The sequence below is a fragment of a genome, unplaced genomic scaffold, assembly GCF_019419815.1.
Source record: "Pyrus x bretschneideri cultivar Hongxiangsu unplaced genomic scaffold, Pyrus_bretschneideri_v1 Contig59, whole genome shotgun sequence".
NCBI classification, from domain to species: Eukaryota; Viridiplantae; Streptophyta; class Magnoliopsida; order Rosales; family Rosaceae; genus Pyrus; species Pyrus x bretschneideri.
In genome coordinates this window covers 138,756-165,166 of record NW_025999797.1, presented here as the reverse complement: position 1 = coordinate 165,166, position 26,411 = coordinate 138,756, and the positions used below count along the sequence as shown (strand labels likewise).

At 36.4% G+C, this 26,411-nt stretch overlaps 4 protein-coding genes across 5 annotated transcripts; 1 reads left to right on the top strand and 3 right to left on the bottom strand.

The window, feature by feature from the left end:
* Window position 1: 1 nt before the first annotated feature.
* LOC103965202 (pentatricopeptide repeat-containing protein At3g50420-like) lies at window positions 2-2,181 on the top strand. The gene has a single exon (XM_009378214.3). It carries the CDS (start codon window positions 20-22, stop codon window positions 2,135-2,137), a length of 2,118 nt encoding a protein of 705 aa, XP_009376489.2. The 5' UTR covers window positions 2-19; the 3' UTR covers window positions 2,138-2,181.
* Window positions 2,182-2,733: 552 nt separating this feature from the next.
* LOC103965201 (ethylene receptor) lies at window positions 2,734-8,074 on the bottom strand. The gene is given in 9 exon segments (XM_048571401.1): window positions 2,734-3,429; window positions 3,987-4,184; window positions 4,714-4,841; window positions 4,937-5,203; window positions 5,308-5,676; window positions 6,205-7,144; window positions 7,782-7,845; window positions 7,848-7,971; window positions 7,973-8,074. Coding segments are annotated over 9 exon segments (2,535 nt in total). The 5' UTR covers window positions 8,060-8,074; the 3' UTR covers window positions 2,734-3,071.
* Window positions 8,075-9,500: 1,426 nt separating this feature from the next.
* Window positions 9,501-11,473, bottom strand: LOC103965200 (salicylic acid-binding protein 2). 2 transcript variants are annotated; one of them, XM_048571314.1, is made up of 4 exons: window positions 11,357-11,473; window positions 10,564-10,934; window positions 10,227-10,364; window positions 9,501-10,050 (listed from the first exon to the last, which is right to left on the bottom strand). In XM_048571314.1, the coding sequence occupies exons 1-4, from the start codon at window positions 11,370-11,372 to the stop codon at window positions 9,769-9,771; spliced, it is 807 nt and encodes a 268-aa protein (XP_048427271.1). In that variant the 5' UTR covers window positions 11,373-11,473; the 3' UTR covers window positions 9,501-9,768. The 2 variants fall into 2 exon arrangements, with proteins under 2 accessions (XP_048427271.1, XP_009376487.2); XM_009378212.3 differs by lacking the exon at window positions 11,357-11,473 and having other exon boundaries at window positions 10,564-11,350.
* Window positions 11,474-17,482: 6,009 nt separating this feature from the next.
* Window positions 17,483-19,726, bottom strand: LOC103965199 (salicylic acid-binding protein 2). Its single transcript, XM_009378211.3, has 3 exons — window positions 19,251-19,726; window positions 18,489-18,623; window positions 17,483-17,954 (listed from the first exon to the last, which is right to left on the bottom strand). Exons 1-3 carry the CDS (start codon window positions 19,623-19,625, stop codon window positions 17,679-17,681), a joined length of 786 nt encoding a protein of 261 aa, XP_009376486.1. The 5' UTR covers window positions 19,626-19,726; the 3' UTR covers window positions 17,483-17,678.
* Between the last annotated feature and the right edge of the window lie 6,685 nt (window positions 19,727-26,411).

Here is a 26,411-nt window from a genome sequence, read left to right as displayed (position 1 = left end):
AAGTGTTGAACTAATTTATATGCCACCGTCGTATGAGATAGCAGCTCTGATACAAAAATGCACCTCCGTAACCTCGCCGAAACAAGCGCGGCAGCTCCACGCTCTCCTCCTTACCACGACCACCGTCGGCTCGCGCTCGCCGTACCTGTACAACAATGTCATATCCATGTACTGGCGATGTGGATCGCTTGGGGACTCGCGGAAGGTGTTTGACAAAATGCCTCAACGAAATCTGGTTTCATTCAATACGCTCATTGCGGCCTATTCCCGGGACTCAAACAGTGCGATTTTGGCTTGTGAGCTATTTAACGAAATGGGAGTTGAATGTCTTAGGCCAAATGGTTCGACTTTCACGAGCTTACTGCAGGCGTTTTATACTCTTGAGGATTGGTTGGTTGGCTCTTTGATTCATGCCCAAGTTCTGAAGTTTGGGTTCTTGAGTGATGTTTGTCTTCAAACTGCTTTACTTGGGATGTACTCCAACTGTAGGGATTTGGAATCCGCGAGGAAAGTTTTTGGCGGGATGGTTGATAAAGATGTTGTTGCTTGGAATTCAATGATTTTTGGGAATTTGAAGAATGATGAGACAGCGGAAGGGCTTTCTCTCTTTGATGGCATGTTGAGGACTGGAATTGTTCCTACTCAATTCACATATTCAATGGTCTTGACTGCTTGCAGCAGATTTAGATATTTTTATCTGGGGAAACTCATCCATGCCAGAGTCATAGTTTCAAAAACGCTAGCTGATTTAGCTTTGCAGAATTCCTTGCTTGATATGTATTGCAATTCTGGTGACACCCGAGTAGCATTTGGCGTGTTTAAGGGAATGTGCAACCCGGATTTGGTCTCTTGGAACACAATGATTTCTGGGTGTTCGGAACATGGTGATGGTGAGAAGGCCATGAATTTATTTGTCCAGTTGAAGAAAACGTCGTTTCTTAAACCAGATGAGTATACTTTTGCAGCCATCATATCCGCAACAGGCACAGATCTAGTTTCCAACTATGGCAAGTCACTTCACGGACAGGTCACAAAAGCAGGATTTGAGAAGAGCATTTTTGTAGGAACTACACTAGTGTCTATGTATTTTCGAAAGGCTGAATCAGATGATGCTCAGAAGGTGCTTTATTCCATCAATAAGAAGGATGTTGTTCTATGGACTGAGATGATCATGGGTTTTTCGAGATTGGCTGATGGGGAGAGTGCAATTAAGTTCTTTTATGAAATGTGCCAGGAAGGCTATGAGATTGACAGCTTTGCTCTCAGTGGAGTGTTGAGTGCTTGTTCCGACCTTGCCATGCTAAAACAAGGTGAGATGATTCACTCATGGGCCGTAAAAACTGGGCACGATGTTGAAATGTCAGTTTGCGGGAGTCTTGTAGATATGTATGCAAAAAATGGTAGCCTTGAAGCTGCTTGTTCTATATTTTCCCAAGTTTCGGACCCTGATTTGAAATGCTGGAACTCAATGCTCGGAGGATATAGTCATCACGGCATGGCAGAGGAAGCATTGAAGCTGTTTTTCAAGATAGAAAAACACGGTCTGAGACCAGACCAAGTAACATTTCTGTCTCTACTCTCAGCTTGCAACCACAGTGGTTTGACTGAAGTAGGAAAGTTTTTGTGGAGATGCATGAAGGAAAACGGTATCACACCTGGGCCTAAGCACTACTCTTGTATGGTGAGTTTGTTAAGCCGAGCTCGGTTGTTGGATGAGGCAGAGGAGCTTATCATCAGTTCACCGTTTAATGAAAATCTTGAACTGTGGAGAACTTTGCTGAGCTCGTGCGTCGTCAATAAAAATTTGAAAACAGGAGTTCATGCAGCACAGCAGGTTTTAAGTTTGGACTCAGAAGACAGTGCAACGCATATTTTGCTGTCAAATCTCTATGCTGCTGCAGGAAAATGGGATAGTGTTGTCGAAACAAGGAGAAAGATTAGGGTACTGACGTCAGAAAAGGATCCTGGACTAAGCTGGATTGAAGATAGGAGTAATATTCAGGTATTCTGTTCCGGCGTTCGATCAGAACAGGAGGTAGGTGAAGCCGAAGCTGCATTACATTCGTTACAAGGAAGCATGGTAAGATTACAAACAGATGAATTTGATGAACCGATTTATAATTTACATGAAATGTAGGACTTTGAAACATCATTACTTGGAAGTTTATTGAAACAATACAACTCTTTCGAGCTTTAAGTACCTCTAGCACTACTGAGTAACCAACCGACAGGGCGTTCATCCTAACACTTTCAGTTTGCTTGAGCCGAAGTGATGTTCAGCAGAATTCGAGGGAAAAATAAGTTTGACATGAACTGAAAAATTAAAACTCGAAACCGACGAATAAAGTGACCGATGTAAACTTAGAAATTCCAAGGATGATCTCTGTTCAGACTGGAAATCGAAAGACCAAACTAAAATCTTCAGCAAATTCACGGTGCAACACAGTAGACACGTAGAGAACTGAAAAGATGTTGAGGCTCATAAAACAGGGATTTTCTTTGGTACTCAGGACTACGGGATACTCCAAATGTTATAACCGCCAGGTCTTTGTTTAAACGTACAAAAATAAAGATCTAACGGTTAAAATACCCGGGAACACCCTAGAATTTATGCAGAAAACATTGGCAAATGAGTTTGAAATTCTCAAGGGTGTGTTTGACAGAAAGCAGATTTGCCCCCTTATTCTAGGTGAGAAGGTAACTAGAAATCTGGGAGAAAAAGCCGGCAAGAAATGGGGTAATGCCAGAGGTCGAATATAATACCAACCAAATTTAGCAACAGAGAAACTACACATAACTTGCAAACTATGTAGAGCGATAGATAGAGAAAAGTTAGCGTTGCCAATTTACACAAATCAGTTATTGTTAACTTAGCTTCTCGTGTGACGATTGCACAACGAGGGTACACCGAGACTGCTCTTCACAGGCCAGTGCCATCATCCCAAATTGCTCTAGCTTTATTGTATGCAACTTCTCATTCTGTGTATGCGATACCACAATCGCTAGAGGAAGCTTTCAATATCCTTTTCCCTTGAAATCTTTCCTCTGCTGGAGTAATGTTGCTGTGTCTTTTACATGGCCTCGAATAGGACTCGATGCTCTAATAATTCTGATAAAACACTCCTCATTTTATCAACTGAAACCGGTTTTAGTATAACACCATCCACACCAACCCTCATGCAGTTCTCCTTTGTAATCTTGTCTATGCTTCCGGTAAGTGCCACTAATGCCGGCCGCTCATGACGTTTTGTGAACTTTTCATGTATACGGACAGCAAGTTCATAACCATCGATTCCTGGCATGCTCACATCCATGAACACCACCTTGTGCTCTTGTGAAATAACATGCAATGACTCATCGATTAAGCTTACAGCTGTTACATCACATCCTAGGTGCGCAAGGAGTCCCTTTGTCACTGACCTGCTGACCCTGAACGATTAAAAGAATGGGAAGAAAACGGAGCTCAGTGAGAACAAGTAGAATATTGTTCACAAGCCGTAAAAATAAAAGAACAACCAGCCATTACACCTTGAATCTCATAAAATTCACACATATAACTATACTTGCATCTGCTGCTCATTTAAAAGTGTTGCACCAATATGCACCCACTAAGATCACAAGTTAAAAATTGTTTCCACACCTTGACAGAGTTATTTGGCAGTTTATAACATGATGTTTCCGAATGGATGAAATAATCGTACGATAACCTAGAACTGCTATTCCTTTTATCCAAATACTGACTCGGCAATTAAAAAACATCAAGTCAAAAACCACCAAATAACTAATGAATGCACTCACTAATTCCAGACCTCACTCCCAAGCCAAATCTATTATCACCGCTCAAATTGATAATGGTATAGTATTTCATAACAAATTTAGCTTGTTTATAATGTATATACTCATTCCCTATTTTATAAAATAAATACTGCTGGAGGAAACAACGCACCAAAAAATTAACTGGGTAGGAAAGGTGGCTAGTTACTGACCCATTATCATCCATGACAAGGACTTTCAACCCTGGAAAGTTAGTTTGAACATGATTTGCTTGCAGCTTGGGTCCAAAAGGCAGCTTAGACTCATTCGAACGCTCTGGAAATCTGAGTTTCACAATGAAAGTGGCTGTGCATCCCTTGCCAAGACCTTCACTTTCAATCCAAATATGCCCTTCCATAAGATTTACAAATCTGATCACATCATAGAAACCAAGATTGCATTACAACTGCATATAAATATATCTCCTAGTAATATTGATTCAAACCTTCACAAAACTTGAAATGCTAAAAAAACAGGTGGATAGTCATACAAGCTCAATGCATAGTTTTCTTTTTCTTTCATTTTGCGAAAACGATAATTTCAGTCCAATACTTTATGCCACTTTCCGCTACGGCCCCTCTAGTTTTATTTTGGCATCCTTACGGTTTTGTGAATGCTAGCAATTAAATACATTTCAGATTTATAACAATTACGGAGACGGAATCTGCACATGACACACGTGTATGTGTGTTAAAAACTTTAGAGCTTAGTTATAATCCACCATGCTATTACACATAACTACACTAGAGATATAGGGATTTGGATATAGTGAATTGAGGACCAAAATAAAGATTATAAACTATGTAGTACATAATTATAATTCACCCTTTATCTATTGTGGTTTAGGTGGACTTTCGGAACTAAATCAAGCACAATATGGCAAAACAAAAAAATAAATACCTCTTACAAATTGCCAGGCCAAGTCCACTACCACCAGAATTTCGGGTGGCTAAAGTCTGAGTTTGTGCAAATTTGGTAAATAGCTTTGGGATATCCTGAGGATTGATTCCAGATCCTGAATCTTTGACCTACGCCAGAAAAAGAGAATGTAATATACCATAATAACTTCAAATGAACAGAATAGTCTTCCCTCAGATTCAAACAAGTATTTGAAGAAACAAACCTGTACGCGCAGATAAAAGTGATTATCACTTTGCACTGGAAAGAAATCAGGAGCCCGGAAATCTCGTAAAGATTCTGATTTTGCAACGAAAGCTGTGATTGAGATGCTCCCTTCTTTTGAGAACTTCACAGCATTCCCAACAACATTTAGAATAGTTTGCATAAGACGCTTTTCATCACCTATGGCATACATTGGCAAATCTGCAGCTATATTCAATGTAACTGACAACCTTTTGATAGATGCAACAGGCTTAATCATATTATGAACCTGCAACGAAAAAAAAACCATTTTACTGATGCAAACTGCCACAGAATCAATGGAAATCATGTAATCCAAAATAACTCATAAGTGGCAGGAACACATAACCATACCTCTCTAAATACGGAATGGAGGTTAAAAGTTGCTATTTCAAGTTGAAGGCTGCCATCTTCAAGCCTTGAAAGATCCAAAACATCATTTACGAGGGTAGCCAATAGGTTGCTGCTCCTTAATATCGTTTCAACCATGAGACGCTGCTCAGGTGTGAGCTCAGTTTCCTGTAGCAAAGAAGAAAGAGCAATAATTGCATGCATGGGAGTTCTCATCTCATGGTTCATAACAGCCAAGAAATCATTGCGAGCACGAATTGCAGTCTCCGCTTCTCTCCTGGCTAAATCGAGCGCAATATTCTGCTCCATAAGGAGATCCCTTGCCCTCATTGACTCTTCTAATATTGCAGCATGTGACAGAGCAACCGCAACCTGTGTCAACGACTCAACAATAAGAACTAATAAATGAATGCTTCGTTATATAATAATATATGAGCAGGTGTATATTTTTAAGAAAGCAAGAAACAGGGAAAGAACATCTTTAGATAGGCAATCTGCACTTTTTATTTATTCTCTCTTTTATAAGATGTTTTTCGGTTAAATAAACCTTTCTATATGCCAAGTAATACAGCATTTAAAAAAATGCATTTCATTTCTGAGAATCAATCAACTACAACTTGTATAATAGGTTCCTGAGATTTGATGTAATTTCACGTTACACAAAGGGTTATAGTAAAAGGATTAGATGGACCGTAAAACATCGACAAAAGAATGAACCTTTCCATAAACAAACATTTTTTTCATAGGACATCATAGGTACTACTTAACCTCTTCAAATGTGGATCTGAGCAACCAAAAGAAACTGTATTTTAAATTTCCTTTTGGGATTTGGTTGTGGAGAGATTTATTACCATTGTCATAAAGATTGTACTTAAAAAGATACAGATTGTGGTTTTTTACCTGATCAGCAACCACTTCTACCAATTCTAACTCATGAACGTGCCATTGCCTGGCACTATCTGAGGGAAGCATCAAGACCATCAAAGCATAGCGTTTTGTTGAGAGCTCAGGCCAGTCATTAATTTGGAAGTTAGAGAGATGTAAAAGGGGCACACGAACTGCAACAACTTCCCCAGGAATGTGCCTTCCTGCAAGTTGCCTCAGTCTTGCCACTGGAGAATTTGGTGATATTTTTACTGCACGGTTGCTACTAAATACTTGATTGATCACAGGAAGATGAATGGGTACAGTATATCCTACTTGATTCTGCTGACGGAGTGTATAGGATAGTTGAAGCTCTAATCCAGTACGCGTTGGCATCCACAAGGCACACTCTTCCAATGCCAAAGTTCTACCTAACTCGACAAGTGTAGTTTTAAGTATAGTATGTCTATCAAGAGTGCTTCTGATTTCATGGGTCAACATCCTGACATGTCGACCTGTTTCCTCCTGTGTGCGGATAAGGCCCATTTCTCTATCGAGCTCTGCAGCCTTGTTCTTCAAGAATAGTTCTCTAGTTTTAACACTCAATAAATCAGGTATAATATGTACAAGCATAAGGGCAGTTGCGCATGACACCACCGCAGTTAAAACCTTTGCCGTGGTCATTACTATGGCCACAGTTCTTGAATGCATGCTGAACGTCCATAAGTTGATAAGATGAGTCGCCCCACACAGTACAATGAAAGCACCAAATTGTACGAGGACCCATCTGTATGGAAACACTGCAGACTTCTTGACAAAGTAGATCAACTCTAGCGGGATGGAGAAATAAGCAAGCGCAATAAAGAAATCTGAAATGTACTGATATTTCATCAGCAATTCATCAGCCGGCCATTGTGGCTCAATACAGTTGCATGCCAACATGATGATTGAGCCACTTAAACGGATATTACTTGGTCTGTTACATGCCTACAACATATTATACCGTCAAAACTGAAGCAAATAAAAAAAAAACAGAAAAATGAAAGGGAAAAAACAGCAATAATCTAATCACCCAATAGTACTAATTAGTAATTACAAAAGAAAATTATGATATAACAAGTTCGCATTACGCAAGTGCAAACTAGGCTCCATTGATCTTTCAACATTTGATCATTTAGAGCAACGCAATTTAAATATAAAATTTCAATTAAACAACAACGAAAATTTCTGTCTAGAACCTGTACCCAACAACTCAACCCTTTCAAAATCCAACCGATAGTATAAAAAAACGAAGAAGAAAATACAACCATAAACCGTGATCATCAGGAATGAATACATAAGCACAAATGGAAAACCACATTTATTATTTATGCCTTGGGATCCATTGACCAAAAGAAAGAGCAAGGATCCTGCCACACATCCAGCAATTCACTACCAAATACCAATCCATAAATCCCTAAAGTCTCAACTCTGATTCAAAAAGTTTCAAATGAATCCCACTTCTCAATCTTCAAAAAAATTTAAGCCATAATCTGCTTACTCAAGTTTCTAATCTGCCTACATGCACTGAAGTGAAGTTCTAAGATTTCAGCTCAATGAAAGTGAAAACCCACCTGACAAGTGAGAAATGAGCACAGAAAGCGAGGGGGTGGACTGACAATTGACTGTCGCAGAATCCCCGGCCGTCCGCGGCGGCAGGTCAAGTCGGCGCCGGTGAACTGATATCGCTAGCAAACACAGTGCGACGATCCAGCCGAGGAGAAGAGAGGGTGGGAGAGGAGACGTCGGGCGGACTAGGGTTTTTGAAAATTGGGGATGGAGATATCCGTACTCCATTGCATTGATATAATTCACTGTCACGCAGATTCAAAACGCTGCGTTGTGATATCATTGCAATTTATTGTATTTCCAAAATGAGAGGATGGACGGTTTTGATATATTAAATTTGGTCAACTTGAAATGTGAACCGCTCATGTTTTGGCGGGTAAGAGGCTTGAAGCCTTGAACTAGTTTACGTAAAAAATGCACCTCTTCATGAGATCTCTTTCTTCGCAGCGCTCTGATACAAAAAATGCACCTCCATAAAACAAGCGCGGCAACTCCGTGCTCTCCTCCTTACCACCACCGCTGTCGGCTCGCACTCACTGGCATTTCCATGCATACGCAATCTCATTCACTTGGTGATATCATGAAGGTGTCCGACAAAATGCCACAATGATATCTGGTTTCATTCAATGCGTTCTTTGTAGCATGTTAGCGAGATTCAAACAGTGCATTTTTGGCCAAGTAGCTACTTAAAAAAATGGGAATTCAATGTCGTAGTCCAAATGGTTCCGCTTTCACGAGCGTAATGCAGGCATATTATACACTTGAGGACTTCGCTCTTTGATTCATGCCCAACTTGTTCAATTAAATTTGAATTCTTGAGTGATTTTTGTTCAAGCTGCTCTACTTTTGATGTACTTCAACCATGGGGAGGTGGAATCAACGAAAAAAGTTTTTAGCGAGCGGGATGGTTGATGAAGATGTTGTGCCCTGTAAGTCTAGGAGCTTTGGGCCATGTGAAGAATGATGAGACAATGGAAGGTGGTTCATCTCTTTGAAAGCATGTTGAGGACTAGTGTCTATGTACTTCAAAAATGGTGAAACTGATGAAGATCGGAAAGTGTTTCAGTCCATCTTAGAGAAGGAAAGATGTTCTATCGACTGAGATGATCATGAGATCATGAGTTTTTGGAGATTGGGGAGAGTGAATTTACGTTCTTTTATGAAATTAATGTTCCAGGAGTTTGGAGTGCTTGAAGCTATTTCGAGATAGAAAAACATGGTTTGAGACCGGACCAAGTAACATTACTGTCCAGTCTCTGCTTGCAACAACAGTGGTTTGGTTAAAGTAGGGAATTTTTTGTGGAAATGTATGGAGGATAACGGTATCACACCCGGCCCTTAGCACTACCCTTGCATGGTTAGTTTGTTAAGTCGAGCTCGATTGTTGGATGAGGCAGAGGAACTTGTTATCAGTTAACCGTTTTGTGGAAATAATCTTGAATTGTGGAGAGCGTTACGAAGCTTGTGTAATAGAGCAGGTTTTAAGTTTAGACTCACAAGATAGTGCAACTGACATCTAGTGCTGTTGACATGAAGAGAAAGAATAGAGTACTGAACTCGAAAAAGGATCCTGGACTAAACGGGACTGAATCAGAGCAAGAGGTAGCTGAACCCCAATCTGCGCTGCATTGGCTACAAGGAAGCATGCTAAGATCACAAACCGATCAATTTTAAGAATCGATTTATTCTACGTCATAAGTTTCAGAATCTTGAAGCATGATTCATTACATAGCATCAACGCAGCTTTTTCGTTGAAAAGGTTTTGGAACTGATACAAACTCTTGGCTGCTTTCAGAGTTAAAACTAGAAAAGTTTAAACATTACAAGGATTAAGACGTTGCAAATTCAAAATACAAAGGCCAAGTTAAAACTGTGAGCAAATTCACAGAGAAACACGCAGTACGCACGTTTAAGTTGGAGTAGGAACATTACAGTCATGGTGACCAAAATTATTCTCCTTACAACTGGCCTAAAATGTAGCTCACTGACATTTCAAGCATACTTCTGGGCAATCTCCATAAGAGAATTGGATAGTTCTTGTGGCTTTGAAAACATCGGCATATGATCAGAACCCTTAATCTCGACCACATTTTTAACCCCGCTGTTTGCAATCATCCATCGTTGAAATTCCTCAGTTATTATCAAATCTTTGTCACAAACCACATAAACTCGTGTAACTGAACCGTATTCCTCATTCGAGAATTTCTTCATCTTAGCCACTTCTTCACGAAAGAACGAACTCTTCCTTACTAAGCTCTTGGCAAGTTCCAAATCCTTCAAACACGGACAATGTAATTACATCAGTTCAGGAAATTATAAATACATATATACACTACAAGTTTAAGATAAATATTATGCCATAGACAAATACTGGGGGGGAAATAGAATCATGCTAAAGCATTTTCCAAGATATAATTGCAGTTCTCTTTGAGTGCTTGTGAGAACGATACCTCGATCGGGCTAAGTTGATAGAGAATCTCTTGTAGGCACTTGGGACCAAAGAAAATCGATGTCAAGGGTTGTTCGGGGCTTCCAAATTTCTCAAACCGAGTATCCAACCATGAATCTGCCGGTTTCTTTTCCAAGAACTTTTCCCACAGAAAAAAAGTTTTTCGAGTAAACTTTGCTTGCTTTTATAAATTTATAATAAAGCAAAGAACATGCAGATACAAATTGTAAGTGAAAGGTCTTAGGTTCGAATCTCATGAATAACGAGTTCGATACTCATTTATTCTGCCACCCTCAGTGTAAATATATCAATGCGTCAAAAAAAGAAGATGCAGATACCTGATCCATAACATAAGACGGCTGGTGAGTTGTGTCGGGCAGAAACGCAGTCAAGAAAACAGCAGCAGAGATTTTGTGTGGGAACTTTTCCATGGCAAGGGACAAGTTCATGCCTCCAAGACTATGTCCTACGAGGATCACCTTTTCGTTTGGAGCGAGCGATTCTATCAACTCTAACAAGGGCTCAGAGTACTCAGTAAGTGAGTGAACATCTTGTATGGCCTTCATGTTGATGCCCGATGCTGAGAGGTTAAGCACGGTGACTCTGTGACCACCGGACTCGAGCTTGGGTTTGATCTTGTACCAGCACCAAGCCCCATGACCCGCGCCGTGTACTAGAACAAAATGCGCCTTCCGTTCTCCGTTGGATCCTGCCATTTCCTCTGTTGGGTATGAACTACCACTCTACAACTGCATACAAAGATGGCTAAAGCATGTACTAACTTTTCAACGCCGCGGTAACATTACGGGACATTTGCATCTGATAAGTGTGTAGTAGTAGATAAGAGAGAAACTAGAGTAACCAAAAGAATATAAGATAAACTATTAACCTAATCTCCTAAAAGACTAGCTCAATGTGCAGATAATTAAGAAAATATGTCCAATGCATTAAAATTCAAATTGTGTATCCGATCCGAAATCTGGTAGTAAAAAATGGCAAATCAAAGAAAATTCAAAAACTGCGTATCGCTCTTTGTGCAGTGATGAAAAATATCGAATGTGAAGAGAAAAAGAGGAAAATTCAAAAGCAAATCGCACTACTCCCTATTCAAGAAAACATCATATACCCCACCTTCATAATTTGTCATGCTACCCTATCTTACTTTAGTCACACCTTCTCTCTCACAAACTCCAGTCCGGTTTCTCCACCCGAGAATCTCTCATGGACGCAGACATCGGAGGAATTTACTTACATGTGTATGACATCACACTTGGCATTTCATGACTCGTATATGTCACATCATTCGTGCTTTGATCTTCAAGTGGCTCTACCACTAGCCGACTTGGAGGGACTACTTGTCAAGTCACTTGGCAAATGTGTTTGCACGTGGTCAGCAAAATCATCTTCTATGATGGAAGAACAATTTGTATGGTACAAATTTATCCTCTTGATAACAACCCGTATCAATCAATTCGTTAGTGTGTTCAACGTAAATGTGTTTCTTTATCAAGCATTCATGTAGGAGTAATCTTATAACATATTACTTACCCACATAAATGAAACCTTAACATGTGTGCAATAGGCGACTTCGGTCTACCAAGACTCGATAAAATAACGATTTGCATGTTATTTCTGTAAAAATAAAAAAAATAAAATAAAAAAAATTGAACGCTACGCACGCTATTCCTGTTGACCTTCCTCCCAGTAATATTTGCCGGATCCGCCAGCCATATACCTATAATAAATTATTATTTTTAATTTTTAAAACATTTTTACACACTCAATTTGACCTTTTAAAATGCCTATAGCGTTTGACCCGGCTATTTTGCCTTATTCAAAAGGACTTAAATTATTAAAATGAGCACAAAGTAAATAAACAGTGAAAGCCTTATCAATTTGCGTTACGTGAGTAATTTTGTTGTTCTAATGATGAGAGAGGCTAAGACTAAAAAGTGTAAAGTAACTAATTTTTAGTGGCTATGACTTCTGTCTTCATTTAATAGAGACTAGTTTGTCACATCATGTGGTATACAAAACTCAAAAGTAGCAAAAATGTAGTCTCTATAGCATTTTCTTTTGTCAAAACTGAAAACAAAAGGTAGTTAACAATTTATTCAATTGGGATTTTGAGGGATTTTAATGTATTTATAAATTCATATATTTTGATGGGGTTTAATTGATTTATAAAGATTTATGTAAAATTTTGATTCAATTCTCTTGAAATCTCAATGGAAGATGTGAGATTTGTAAGTGTTTAAAATATACCAAGAAATCTCTTCAATTCCCTTAACTTCCTCAACTTTTTAATTTTTTTTAAAATTAATTCATAATTGAATACACCTGAAATATTTTATAATCATTTTTAATATTCTAATTAAATACATCCATATTTTGAAGGACTTAAAACTAATGAAAATGACTTCAAAACTTTGAATCTTAACGAAAAGTATCATGCCATTTAATACTTCGATCTAGCAGTAGTCTTCTTCACTTGTAAGTGAGAGGTTTTAGGTTCAATTTTCATCAAATGTGAATTTAAATCACATTACTACTAGCCAATTGTGAGGTTTAACACCACCTCTCCTTTAGTATAGATAATATTATTTGTTTTAAAAAATAAAAAAAATAAAAAACAAAAGTAACTTTATTTAATAAAAATGACTTGAATTTTAATGAATCACAAAAGTTTAACATAATAATTAAAAAAAACTTAAATATGTTTCCCCTCCTTTCTTTCTCTCTTCTCTTCTCCCGTTCACTTCCTCTTTATATATGTACTAGCATATGTCTACACACTTTATGTGTGTAAACATTTTTTATTTTTGTTATTAAAATGTGCAGGAGAGAGAACGTGGGAGTGGAAGTGGGGACAAGGTTTTTTTGTATTTTATTTTTAATTTTAAATATGGGATAGGATCAATGAACAAATATTTTTACACTCTTTTTAAGCCTTTCAAGGATCCTTATTTATTCATTAAATGATATGGATGCTTATATAAATTTTAACTAATATTAAAATATAAAAAAATTATAAATAAATAAAACTAATATTAAAAATAAAAATAAGATGAAAAGGAATAAAATCTGGAATGAATTAAAAATAAAATTAAAATGGAAGAAAAGCATGTAAACCAAAAAAGAATAAAACTTCATTGATTCGTAGCCTCCATCTTCCTTTTTGCCGATGATTATTTCCAAAATTACTTGTTTGAAAAACTGTCTATCAATATAAACTCTTATCAGAACATAGTTTTCCTCATTGCCTTGAGCTTTGTTTTCTTTTGTGGCTATTTATGAGGAGCATACTTTGCTCTGTTTTTTTCATTGAGCCGCTCCTGTACTTTCTTGATGTGAGGAAGAAGATGGATGCGATGGCAGAGAGGACGACAATGACGATGAGGGCGTTGAGGTGCCAGAAGTTGCAGACCTCATCGACCAAGAAGGAGATGGAAGCTACGAATCAATGGAGTTCTACTCCTTTCTTCTTTGTGTGTGTGTATTTATTTACGAACGATATTATCACAGTAAAAGGAAGGGGGTGGGCCTCACCTCACAATGGATATAAATAATGCGGTTCAAATTTGCCTTTGGTAAGAATCGAACCTACGACATCTTACTTACAAGTGAAGGGAAACACCACTTGACCGTAAAACTAAGTAACAAATTTATTAAAAGAATTAAAATCTCTCAAAATCTCAATCGAAGACACCCATGTTTTCAATTTGAAGTTTTCAAAAAGAGAAATGATTTTGACATACCATTTCTCACCTTATACACACTCATGTAGCTTCGTAGCTGTTAGATTGAACAATTAAAGTAAAATCAACGGTCAACATTAATAGAAAGTGTGCACAAAGTAATAAAAGGTGTGATGAAATCACCACCCTGTCAAAAAATGTATACTAAAAGCTAACAATAATGATTATCAAACTGCTTTATAGTTTGAAACTTTGAGTTTTTAGTTTTCTTTTGTGTCTTTTCTTGAGCCTCTCTCTTACATTTATCCCACCATCCTTTATTTACTCATCATCCTTCTTTATCCTGTGTATTTTCATTCTATCACTAGCACAAAAAGTAAAAACAAAAATAAAAAACAAAATTGATATCAAACAGATCGCTAGACGTCACAAACAATCCAAGATAATAGAGCCATGATTTCAAGGGCTTCCATCTTCTTCCAATAAAATTAATTTCAATCTGCTTTATAATTATCAACTTAGAAACCCCACCACTAACTAGGGTAAGTCCTTAATATTCCGAACTATTCAATAGTCTGCTTCATAGTTAATAGATTGGCAAGTAAGTGGAAAATAATATAAAATTTAAGGATTTTTATCACAAATAGTCCCTAACATTCACTACCCCACATCAATTTGGTCCTTCCGTTAAGATTCCGCCAACTATTATGTTAGTTTGAATGTGGGATCCATAAACCCAATCAGTGGTGGAGCCAGGAATTTAAGACAATTGGGTCAAAAGTTGAGCTTCTATTACTAATCACGCAAAGCAAGCAATTATGAATTCTAACATTGCCTTAATGTTTTGTTTGTCATTACCTTGAGGGTCATGGATGGCTCTCCTGAGAAAAGTGTTGTCATCTTTGATAGTATAGTTCTGGCCACACCAAGTATGTCACCTTCTTTGAGTAATAGATCACACTTCTTTTCGGTATTATTTCTGTGAATTAAGCTGAAATAAAAGAACGAGCATTGAATACAAATGAAGCCCCCTGAAACAAAGAAAAGAGTGGCCGAAAGGGAAACTGTAAGTACCTTTGACATATTGAATTGGAGACGGATGAATTACCCAAAAACAAAAGTCCGATTTGGGAAATCGCTGAGAAAAATGCTGAAATGATTGAATTGGTTAAGATTAGATGTTTTTTTTATAGGCTAAAATTAAAAAAGAGAAAATGTGGGAAAAGTGAATGAGAGTAGCAGTAGACTAGTAGTCACGATGGTGGGAATATTTAGCAGGGGAAGAAGAGGCGTTGATGGAGTGATGGCTAACAAATGGAGCAGCAGCTCCTTCTTCTTCTTGTTTAGGGTTGTCGGCACCGAAAAGGCTTTAGGTGTTAAGGGAAAAGAAATCACTCAAGCTGTACAAAAGTGGACAGAAGGAATGTAGCAAGTGGATGCACATTCTGGACAGTTTGAACAGGTGCATATGGATACCACATCCTGGTCAGCAAGGGTTTGCACGTGGTGGATGCACATCATAGGCGTGGCAGCTGCATCATGGGCAACAAGGATGCCTTTTGTTTTATATTTGATTATTGCATGTGTGTTGTATGTATATGTATATGTATATAATAGCTGCTCCATTTGCAGCATTGCGCACATCAATAAAACATTTTTCAATCTCAAATTTAATACTAGGCCTTTCAATTGGGCCACAAGGTTATTGGGGTCAAGGAATCCCATTGCGCCCACCTTGGCTCCATTACTAAATCCATTGAAATTGTGACACGTGGATTACACAAAATATGGGTTTTTATCGTAAATAGTCTCTGATATTGATCCAATTCCTCATTTTGTTCCCTGAGTTTCAAAAATCGATAAATTTGGTCCATGTTTCACTACCGCACATCAATTTAGTCATTCCGTTTAAAATTTCATCAATATTTTTCATTTGTGTGCTAATGTGATCCCACTAATCCAACCATATGGCTTCACATAGATTAACTATAAGAAACTCTTTTTGAGCATACCCTGATGAAGAAGACAATGACTTTTTTTCTTTTAGTTCTGGTTTTTTGTTTCTTATTTTACTTTTAGTTTTAAATCTTCAAAAAAATATTTTCTTGTAGTTAATCCACGTGGCGCCGTACGATTGGATTAGTGGGACAAAAAAATATTACGAAACTTTAACGGAATGATTAAATTGACGTGTAGTATTGAAAGTTAGGGACCAAATTTATCGATTTTTTAAACTCAGGGACCAAAATAAGGAGTTGGATCATTGTCCGGGACCATTTGCGTTAAAAACCGTTATTTTGTGTAATCCAAGTGTCACAATTTCATTGGATTTGTGGGTTCCACATACAAACTAACAAAATAGTTGACGGAATCTTAACAGAATGACCAAATTGATGTGCGGTAGTGAATGTTAGGGACAAAATTAATTGATTTTGAAAGCGAGTGACCAAAATGATGAGTTTGATCAATTTCAAGAAACACTTGTGATAAAAATCCAAAATTTAATCTTAATCACTCATTTGGTTGCATTACTTTAGTAGTCCGACTAATAAAAAAAATTACACCAACTATTAAAAAACCTAAATAAAATTGAAGGCTTGGGGATAAATTAGTGCTTCGTGAGTCAGTAGTTTGACAAGATAGGCATGTGCCAGTTTGGCATATGCAGAATAAACTTGTGTGGTCTTCATTCCTACGTTTCAATCCTACTAGTCAAAGAGAGGATACTAAATGAATGAGCCAGAAAGGGAAAGGGTGGAAAGGAAGTCGTTCTCATTTTGGATTAGTCCTTTGATTCCCATGAGGAAGAAAATCAGTGCGGGACTCGCAACCAGGAGTCCGATTACTGTATTAACGGAATCGAAATCCGAAGAGGCAAGCTCGGATTGGTCGAGAATGAAACAATGTCGAGTTTGTTGTACCCGAAATACCGACACACGATTTCGGAAACACCAAAATACCCCTAATCATAGACCTAAATCGTCCCTTCTTCATCGTCTCATCCTTCTGCATCTGCTCAAAAACTCCACCAGAACTTCTTCGTTAGCTCAGGAAACTTCTTCCTGAGATCATGATCGATATGGGACATGTGAACTTCTCAATTATTGATCGTTACCGATTTGAGAATTGTGAACTCCTCAATTATTAAATTTGTACATGCCGAGCAACTCAATGGTATGATTTATTGATATTCATTTCACTTGTAAGTTAAAAGTGTTTGATGTAATTAACCAGTTTAATATCAAATTATTATGGTTGATTCATTGACTTATTCTAAAATTTTCACGCCCTTGGTTACATTAAGAGAAAAAAAAACTAATAAATGGAAAATGGTGCGAGCGGTTGGTATATAAATGTCGTAATCTTAAGTGTAAGTTGTGAGAAACTGAGCTAACACTATAGAGAGAGAGAATCTCTCTCACTCTAGCTCTATTGTGATTTCATTTTCCAATCTCTCATGTTCTCAATCCGCAACCCTAAATACTTGACTAGTACGTCACTAAGGCATATACATGACCACCAAAATATTCACATTTCAAGTAAATAGTGGCTATCTATATGTTTGAATATATGGTTCTAATGGAACTTTGAATGAACTTTTTTATTAGCAGCCTTTACTTAAATATAGGCGCATCCACAATCTTCTTTATTTTGAACAAGTAAGATACGAACGGACGTATCGATACATTATATGATAAACAAGTTTGACGACTCCCAGATAATCGAAAATACATAAATAAGCATAGCAGATGCTTTTACTTATTTCCTATCTCCAACAGAGAATTGCAAAGTTCTTGGGGCTTGGAAAACATTGGCATATGATCAGCACCCTTAATCTCCACCACATTTGTAACACCACTGTTTTCGATCATCCACCGTTGAAATTCAGCTGGTATTGCAATATCTTCGTTACAGACCATGTAAACTCGAGTGACCGACCCAAATCCTTCGTTCGAGAAATTATTCATCTTTGACAAGTCTTCAAGAAATAGTGAACTTGTCCTCGCTAAGGATTTGGCACGTTCCAGATCCTTTGAATAATGCAACATTCATCAGATGCACTAAATTAACTAATACTTGTAATGACTTCATTTTATTCAAGCCACTTTTTAAGACCAACCGTTTTTCCACAGATTAGACAAAACAAGCTTTCTTTAATTTTTGCAAAAAAATCAAGAAAGCGATTTTCACTCTCGTCTTCATTTTTTGCATTTATTTACGTGTTTGTATCTCTTGATTCTTCAATAATATAATTCAAATGCTAAAATAAATTGTAGTAGTAAAAGAGGAGGAAAGAGAGTGCAAAAATCACTTCTCAAAATATGTTTTGTTTACTGGTCGTGGATCTTAACCACTAATAAGTTCATTTTTCTTTAAATGTGCGGTCCAGATTCATTGTTTAACACCATAATTAAGCGCATATATATATATATATGTGCAACATAGTCAAGAAAATCGTTTTGTTTTCTAATTTATATTAACTTTGGGGTTGCATTTTGAGTTTGTTTATGATCAACCCATTTACAGTTGCAGTTCAATTGTGTGAGGGTGAGAAGGATATATACCTCAATGGGACTGAGTTCATAGAGCCTCGTTAAGAACATTGGACCAAAATGCATTGATGTTAAAGGTTCTTCGGCACTTCCGTAATTTGCAAACTGGGTGTCCAACCATGCTTCCGCGGGCATCTTATGCGTGAACTATTCGCATGTATACAGAAAGTAAATTTAAAAACAAAGTTCTGAAATCTAATTGTTTTTCAAATAAGTAAACAACTTGCAATAATATTTGAAATGAAAATTAACAATTTTTCTTCAATGGTATTTAGAACTAATTTAATTTGTTACTGTATGGAAAAGAAGAAACGTGCATAGCCCACCTACTGCCAGATTCGTGGAAGTTAGATATTATTCAAATAAAAACAAAAAACTTTTTTATTAAATACTATTTTTGATAAATAAAAATTATAAAAATAAAAAACCCCACTTTCGGCTTGTTGAATAATACTAAAATCCGACACATGAAATCAGACACTGATCTTCAGTTGGTAAAACGCAAGTTGAAGGACAATGCCTATGTGATTAGAAAAGACAATTATTATTATTGGCTAATTAGCTACCTGATCATGGTAATACATGGGAAGAGATCTCATCCGGACCTCTTCTACTAAATTCTACAGTTCAAGAAATTCGGATTTTTAAAATTTGATCTAACGACTACAAACAAACAGGAGGTACTTTTAAAAGTTATAATAATTGTAGCTATTAGATCAAATTTCAAGGGTACGGATCTCTAGATCCCCAGGATTTGGTTCCCGTAATACATACCTTATTCAAAACATATGAAGGCTGGTGAATGGTATCTGGCAGAAAGGCAGTCAAGAAAACAGCAGCAGTAATTTTGTGCGGGAACCTTTCCATGGCAAGGGCCAAGTTCATGCCTCCAAGGCTATGACCTACAAGAATCACCTCCTCTTTCGGACCGAGTGATTCGATGAAGTGCAACAAAGGCTCGGAGTACTCTGCCAATGAGCGAACATCTGCGATGGCCCTTGCGTCCACGCCGGAAGCTGCAAGGTCCAGCGCTGTGACCTTGTGACCGGCGGACTCGAGCTTCGGTTTGAGCTTGTACCAGCACCAAGCGCCATGGCACGCCCCATGAACTAGAACAAAATGTTTCTCTTCTTTTGGTGCAGCTGCCATTTTCTTCTTTGGTTATTCGCTATCATCTGGAATACTGGGGGATATATATAAAGATCGCCAACAAAAATTAATGCGATTTGGTGAATTTTATTTTATTTTTTATTAAAAATGATATTCTACTTAAGTTACATTAACAGCAGAGAAAGAATTTAAACTCGTGAGTTTTAAAGGATTGTTCTAAGGTGAAATGTCATTTTAGTCATTCTATTATTAGCTTATTTACGTTGTCTTTTTTTTTTTTAATTATATATTTTACTTGAGAGCAATTTCACATGTTGAATATTGAGCAAGGGCAAGGGCAGCCCACTCGAAGTTACCATTCACTTTATTTTTGTCCAACGATATATTTTATTAGAATTGTTGTTAGATTAGTCACCCAAATCATGCCGTCATGCAAGCGCTGAACTTATTTCCACCACTGTAGTAAATAACCACCTGCAAATTACTATTCACTTTAAAAAGAAATTATCTTTATGCAACTTTACATGTTGAACAAGAGTAAGAACGATTACTATTCATAAAAATATATTTATATATTTATTTTTTAAATGCATATTAAAATGAAGTACAACCTTAAAAATTGTTTAAAATATCTTTGTAAACACTATTCATACGAATGTCAAATATGGAATTGAAAAGAAAATATTTTTAACGATATGTTATTGATTTTTTTCTTATTCATTATTGTTTTCTCTAATTGTTCACCATCAATCATTCTGATCATTCCGTGAATAGTTATGTTAAATAAAGATTAAAATGATGAAACTAACCTCAATTTAATAAACGATAAAACAAAATGATTTGACAAAAATTAAGGGTATTTTTGTTATTTTATCCTTATTTAATGAAGATTTTTTACGAAATAACCAAAATAATTTATGGTAGCTCAGGGACCAATTCTCATTGTTCTAAAAATCCCCGCCTAGCACCGCCTAGGCGCTAGGCGGTTGGTCACCGCCTCGATTAATACCTAGGCGTTTGAAAATTAAGAAATGACGCCCAGAGCTGCTGAGGCGCCGCCTAGGTTGCAATATAACTTTCATTTTGCATTTTAATTTTTTCAATAAATTGTAAAAGACTTGTTGAATGCTTAAATGAATACACATTATATGCATGTTCCTTATGTTTTAATTATGTTCCAATATTTCATAATATATATGTCATTCTATTTTGTAGTTTAAAATGAAATTATATATATATATATATATATATATTAAGTATAAATACACTTATTTACACAAAATATAATAGATTTACTTAAATTCGCCTAGTAAGCCTAGGTGCCCGCCTAAGCCCCGCCTAGACGCTAGATCCCAACTCGCCGTCCGACTAGTGTCTAGAGCCTTTTAGAACCTTATATTGATTTCAAATCTCAGGGACCAAAATGAAGATTTATGCAAATCTCAGAGACCATTTTAAATAAAAAGCCATAAATTTTAAGTCATAATTTAGGTTGTCAGGCACAAAAGAATTTGAAATTCAACCTCATGAGGTGTAGATTTCAGAATTTGACCACTAGGGTCTCCACAACAGCTTCTCATGTTTATTCGCTCTCCCTCTTTGTGTGTAAATTGCAAGCGCTAGACAAAAAAAAAACATGGTTGACGTCAGCCAACAGGCAGAAGTGAAAATTGCACTGGTTTTGGGTCGGACTTCGTGTGGTCTACCACTTGCCCTCCTTCGGGACCGGTGGAGGCACTTTTTCCTTGTTTTGGACAATTGAGAGTAACCATTGCCCTTCCCCAAAGGCAATGGGTGCCATTGCTCTCATGTACATTGTTGGTCTAATGTTTCTTGTAAGATCTTCCACAGTAATTTAAGTGAATTTAAATTTTTTTTTTTTTTAACTAACGATATTATCTACACTAATGAGGAGGAGGGTTAGCTTAGCTTCACAATCGCCTAGCAATAATGTGATTTAAATTCGCCTTTGGCGAAAATAGAACCTAAGATCGCTCACTTACAAGTGAAGAAGAATACCACTAGACCGTAGTACTAAGTGGCGTGAATTTGATTTCTATATATAAGAATCAAATACCTTGAGTTTGATTTTACTTACAAATTCAATATATTGAAATCTAAAATTATAATTACTCTTTAAAACTCAAATTTTTTGGCATTTAATTTGTTCCCATGGTTACCCACTATAAGAGTTTGATTCTATTTGATTCTAATGAAATTAGAATTAAACTGAATATTCTGGCCTACTTTGAAATTTGAATTGAGAGGCTTACAACTTGTGGTTTTATGAGATCACGAGTTTAAAAGTTATGTTTCTGTGTATTAATTTGCCCAACCTTGTTAGTCTTGTTAACATAATATGACTCACTTTCTATCAATTCAAATTTTCCGAGAAATTTCTAACAACGTCAACTTTAGTTTGTACATTGTTAACTAACGAAGATAAAAATGATAAGGTCATTTCAAATGTGCCAGAAAATTTGAACTCAAATCTTATATTTGAATTTAAATATAACCTTTTTATTTACCTAACGCATTAGAAAGTTAAATCCTATATATAATTTTTTTTGTCATGCTGAAATTTACATTTGAGCGTCAACAAAAATTTAAGTTCAAAGTGAAATCCACACTGACAGAAAAAATGTTATTAAACTTATAAGATTTGAGCTTTGACTCCACTATATTCTTTTCTATTAGACATAATGTTAAAACCAAATTTTAAATGTTGATATTCAGATATAGGCGTTGGCCAGAAAACTAAAAGAACTTAAACCCACTCTCAATTTTAGACTCAAAGTTAAGGATAATACTTGCACCCCCTAGGGAATGAGCTCTTTTTTCCTTTGCGAATAACGTATCTTAACAGTTCGAATTTCATAATCAAAATCGTTCAATTTCTTAATCTTCATTTATAGATTACCCATATAAAAAATCTTTTTAATTAAAGACCATTTAGTCATTCAAATATATAAAACAAACAGACATTATAGGTATCAAGTAACATATTCACGATAAGTCGTTCATTTATTTGACACATTTTAATGATTAAATGATCTCCAATTCGAATAATGTTTCATAGAAATGATTTTCAAACAAAGATTAAAAAACTAAATAATTCTAATCGTTGTTTTTATTCAATCAAAATAAGTTATTCGTAAATATAAAAATATGTGCATCACCACATAGGAGGATGCAAGTGTTATCCCAAAACTAATTAAGGCATGTGTCAAAGTTTAATCGTGTCAATACCAATTTGTATTAAATGGACCATAGAATAAACGGACGAGATTTAAATAAATGGATCATATATTTTTTTTTATTACAACTAGAAACAAAACGTCCTCTCAAATTGTTACAATTGCAATGGCGTGCGTCAATTAACGGGGGCCCAGAAATGGACGTTCAGTCGTTCATAACATGCGAGAATTATTGAAGAAAAAAGAATCTGTACAAAATCTGGATTAGGAACCATTAATGGACGCGATAGTCCACCATCCACGAAGACTCAATGTGATGATAGTGATGTACATGTCGTTTATCTCGTAGCAGATGGTCTATCTTACGAGATATTCACTTGAATTTTGCGGGTGATGTTGTTTACATATTTTTTTTTTCCACACAAATTTTTATTTTTTAATCATCAAAACAAATGAATTAAAGAATGTTAATAAATACAAATTAATAAAGTGTATAAGAGATAAAAAAATATGAATAACATTACCCAAATTTTGTTACATATATACCCATTTGTGTTCCAGAAGCACAATAACAATTAAATGTGCAGATTTTTTGTGGTTTTTATGTGAAACATAATTTATTTTGTAAGACTGGAAGGGATCCTCTTCGGACCCCTTCCACCAAATACACTCAATCAATTAATCTGAACTCTTGAAAATTGATTCAACAGTTACAAACAAATTGTTCTTTTAAAAGTTATAATAATTTTATCTATTGAATCAAATTTCAAAAATTTAAATTAAATAATTACATGAATTTGATGAATGATCCCTTTCCTTAGAAGACGAAATAAGTGCACGTACGGCAAAAGCAGGGCCAATTGCTCAGCTGTATCATTTCAAATCAAGGCTTTAACGCAAAAACAAAAACGAAAAAAAAGAAAGGCAGTTTTGCTTTGGCTCTCTCTCTTTCCCTCCTTTCTTTCCGATGGGATTCTTGAATAAGACAGACTGACACTCATACTGTTACATAATATTGATGTATCAAATACAGTTCTGCAATCTGACAATCACACTGTAACATGTGTCAAATATAGTTCTGCAATTTACGTACTATAATAATGAGTAGGTCAGTGCTAGCTGTCCAATTATTTTTATCTTTCAAACATTTTTTTTTAATTTTTATCTATCAAATTAAATGAATTAATAAAGATCAATAAATAAAAGTTAATAAGAGAATAGAAAGTAAAAAATAATGTATAAATAGCACCACCTAATGAATAACAATAGGTAACAATATAGTCGTTTAATGAGATTGGACGTGGAATTAATGAACAATGTCACTTTTTATAATTTAGTCAAAGATCAATAAAATCTTTGCTAATTAGCCATATGTACCAATTTTTGTTTTAGAAATAATATATAAAATATTTATAACAATTATGCATAGGACAATGAAGCATGCCACATAGGTGTAAGGCTTTGAGCTAGTTAGAAAATAACTATGTACCATTCTCTATTCATTTTATTTTATTCCTCATATATATATATATGACATACTCCAACCTGGGATGCCCACTTGGTCCCGAATCGAGCTGTGCTGGTCGACACCAGGAGGGTGACGAAGCTATAAAGTGTAGTGATATGGAAAATATGAATAAATTTAAACTTAAAAATGTCTAAATATAAGAGTGTGCATGTGAGCATGAATGAACCCATTTCGTATAAGTAAAGTATAGTAAAGGTAAAAGAGGAATTATACTGTTGGTAGTATTCCCACGACGACAGTTTACCAGAAATCCTCGTCGACACAAAAGCTCAGCCACTAAAACCTAAAGGGGCGAAAAACAAGGGTGAGTAGGCCTAAAATAAAGTTTTATAAAAACTTTATTGACAACATTATAATCCCTCGCAGTAAAATAAGTATAATTTCTAAAATATACATACTACGTATAGTATGAAAATACTTACCAGAGCCAGCAGTATCTCAAGAAATGTAATATGTCACAAACTTTCGTAAATAAACACCTGACATCCGTAATCACATATTCTCGCATAAATAAACATATCATGTCTAGTGCTCATCGACATATACTGACACACGAGTTCATGCAGAGATATTCTAACATGAACAGGACTGGGTGTAACAATGATATACGCTCTAGTATTACAATCACGTGAAGACTGGCGCTATGCGTATCACATACGAGTCCTAATTACCTATAGCAATCTAGGAAATGACTGTCACCTACAATGGATCCAAAGTGAGCATACGATGCGATGTGCACATACATGTGAAAGACTGACCCTGGCCCGGGTAAGTACTAACACTGGTGCAGCAAACGATGAGTAGATAACATAAATGTAGTCATGCCATAGTGATTCGATAATTCTAGCCAACATAATATTATTCATAGCCGTAAACTTAATTAAGGCATCCCGTAAGATTTATAGTGATTTCATAATTCTCATCGTTACATCATTTCCTATAAATGTTAATTTAATTACGACAGTTGTATAGAAAATTCATTATTAGATCATTTATATGTATATATGGAAACTAAATAAATATACATATATATCAAAGAAAAGACCCACTCACATATCATGTCGTCAGGTCGAATCAGCCTCGCGGGTTTCAAAGATCCTTACAATGCGTTTCACCTAGAAACGAAACCATTAACATAAATATATGACGTACTAGTGTATAAACGCGTTTTTCATACAAAGTACGGCTAATAAAAGAACTATTTTAAAATTGTCGAATTTCGAAAAACGAAGGGCGGATTCAAATTCGGCACGTTGAGAAACCTAAGGAGGGACCTCGGGTTCCTCCCATCGCTGCACACGCCACCACGTTGTGGCTTCCCACGCGCCTTTTTCCCGAAACCGGCAGTTTTTGTAGGTTGCAGGCCTTACTTTCAAATCTCTAAACGAGCTCATTTCTCAACCAAAATATGTGATTCAAAAACCTAAATAAGGTTAGGAATGCAGGGAATAAATCTGAACCCATGTGAGGTCGTGTCATAGTCGGAGTTCGCCGGAAAAGTGGTCGGATAGCCACGGTTCAAATTCCAAAAAATTGGAAAAACTTCATTTTGTCTTTTCAGTCACCAAACCCTAGCAAAACAAGTTTAAAACCCTAAGATCTTCCACAAACATAGAAAATGAAGGGAAAGAGAGTGTTCCCGAGGCCTACCTTGGTCGGAATCGACAAGAACTCATCGGAGAAGATGATGAACAGTGGCAATGGCCACTGTGCAGTGCAAGCTCCACGCTTGGGTTGGATGTTCAGGGTTTAAGCTTAACCGAGATAAGGAAGGACAAGGTGTGGTGGTGGTCTGATGGTCTAACTTGCCAAAGTAGTCGTGTGGTGGTGGTTAGGTGTTACTGTGCACGGGGAGTGCAAAGAGAGTTTTAGATGAGAGAGTTTTAGATAGTTTAAGATGGGGAACAACTTGTGGCTATCGTCGATGTTAGTTTCGTGATAGGGATCTCGCTGGAGTGGCGAGTGGTTGTGTTTTGTTGGTCTTTGCAAAAACAAAGAAATTAGGGAAAAAGGGGGAATGAAATACGAGAGAGAAAGGAAGAGAGTCTTAGTGAGAGAGAAAGATTGAAAAAAAAATATGAGAGAGATAACTGGGATAAC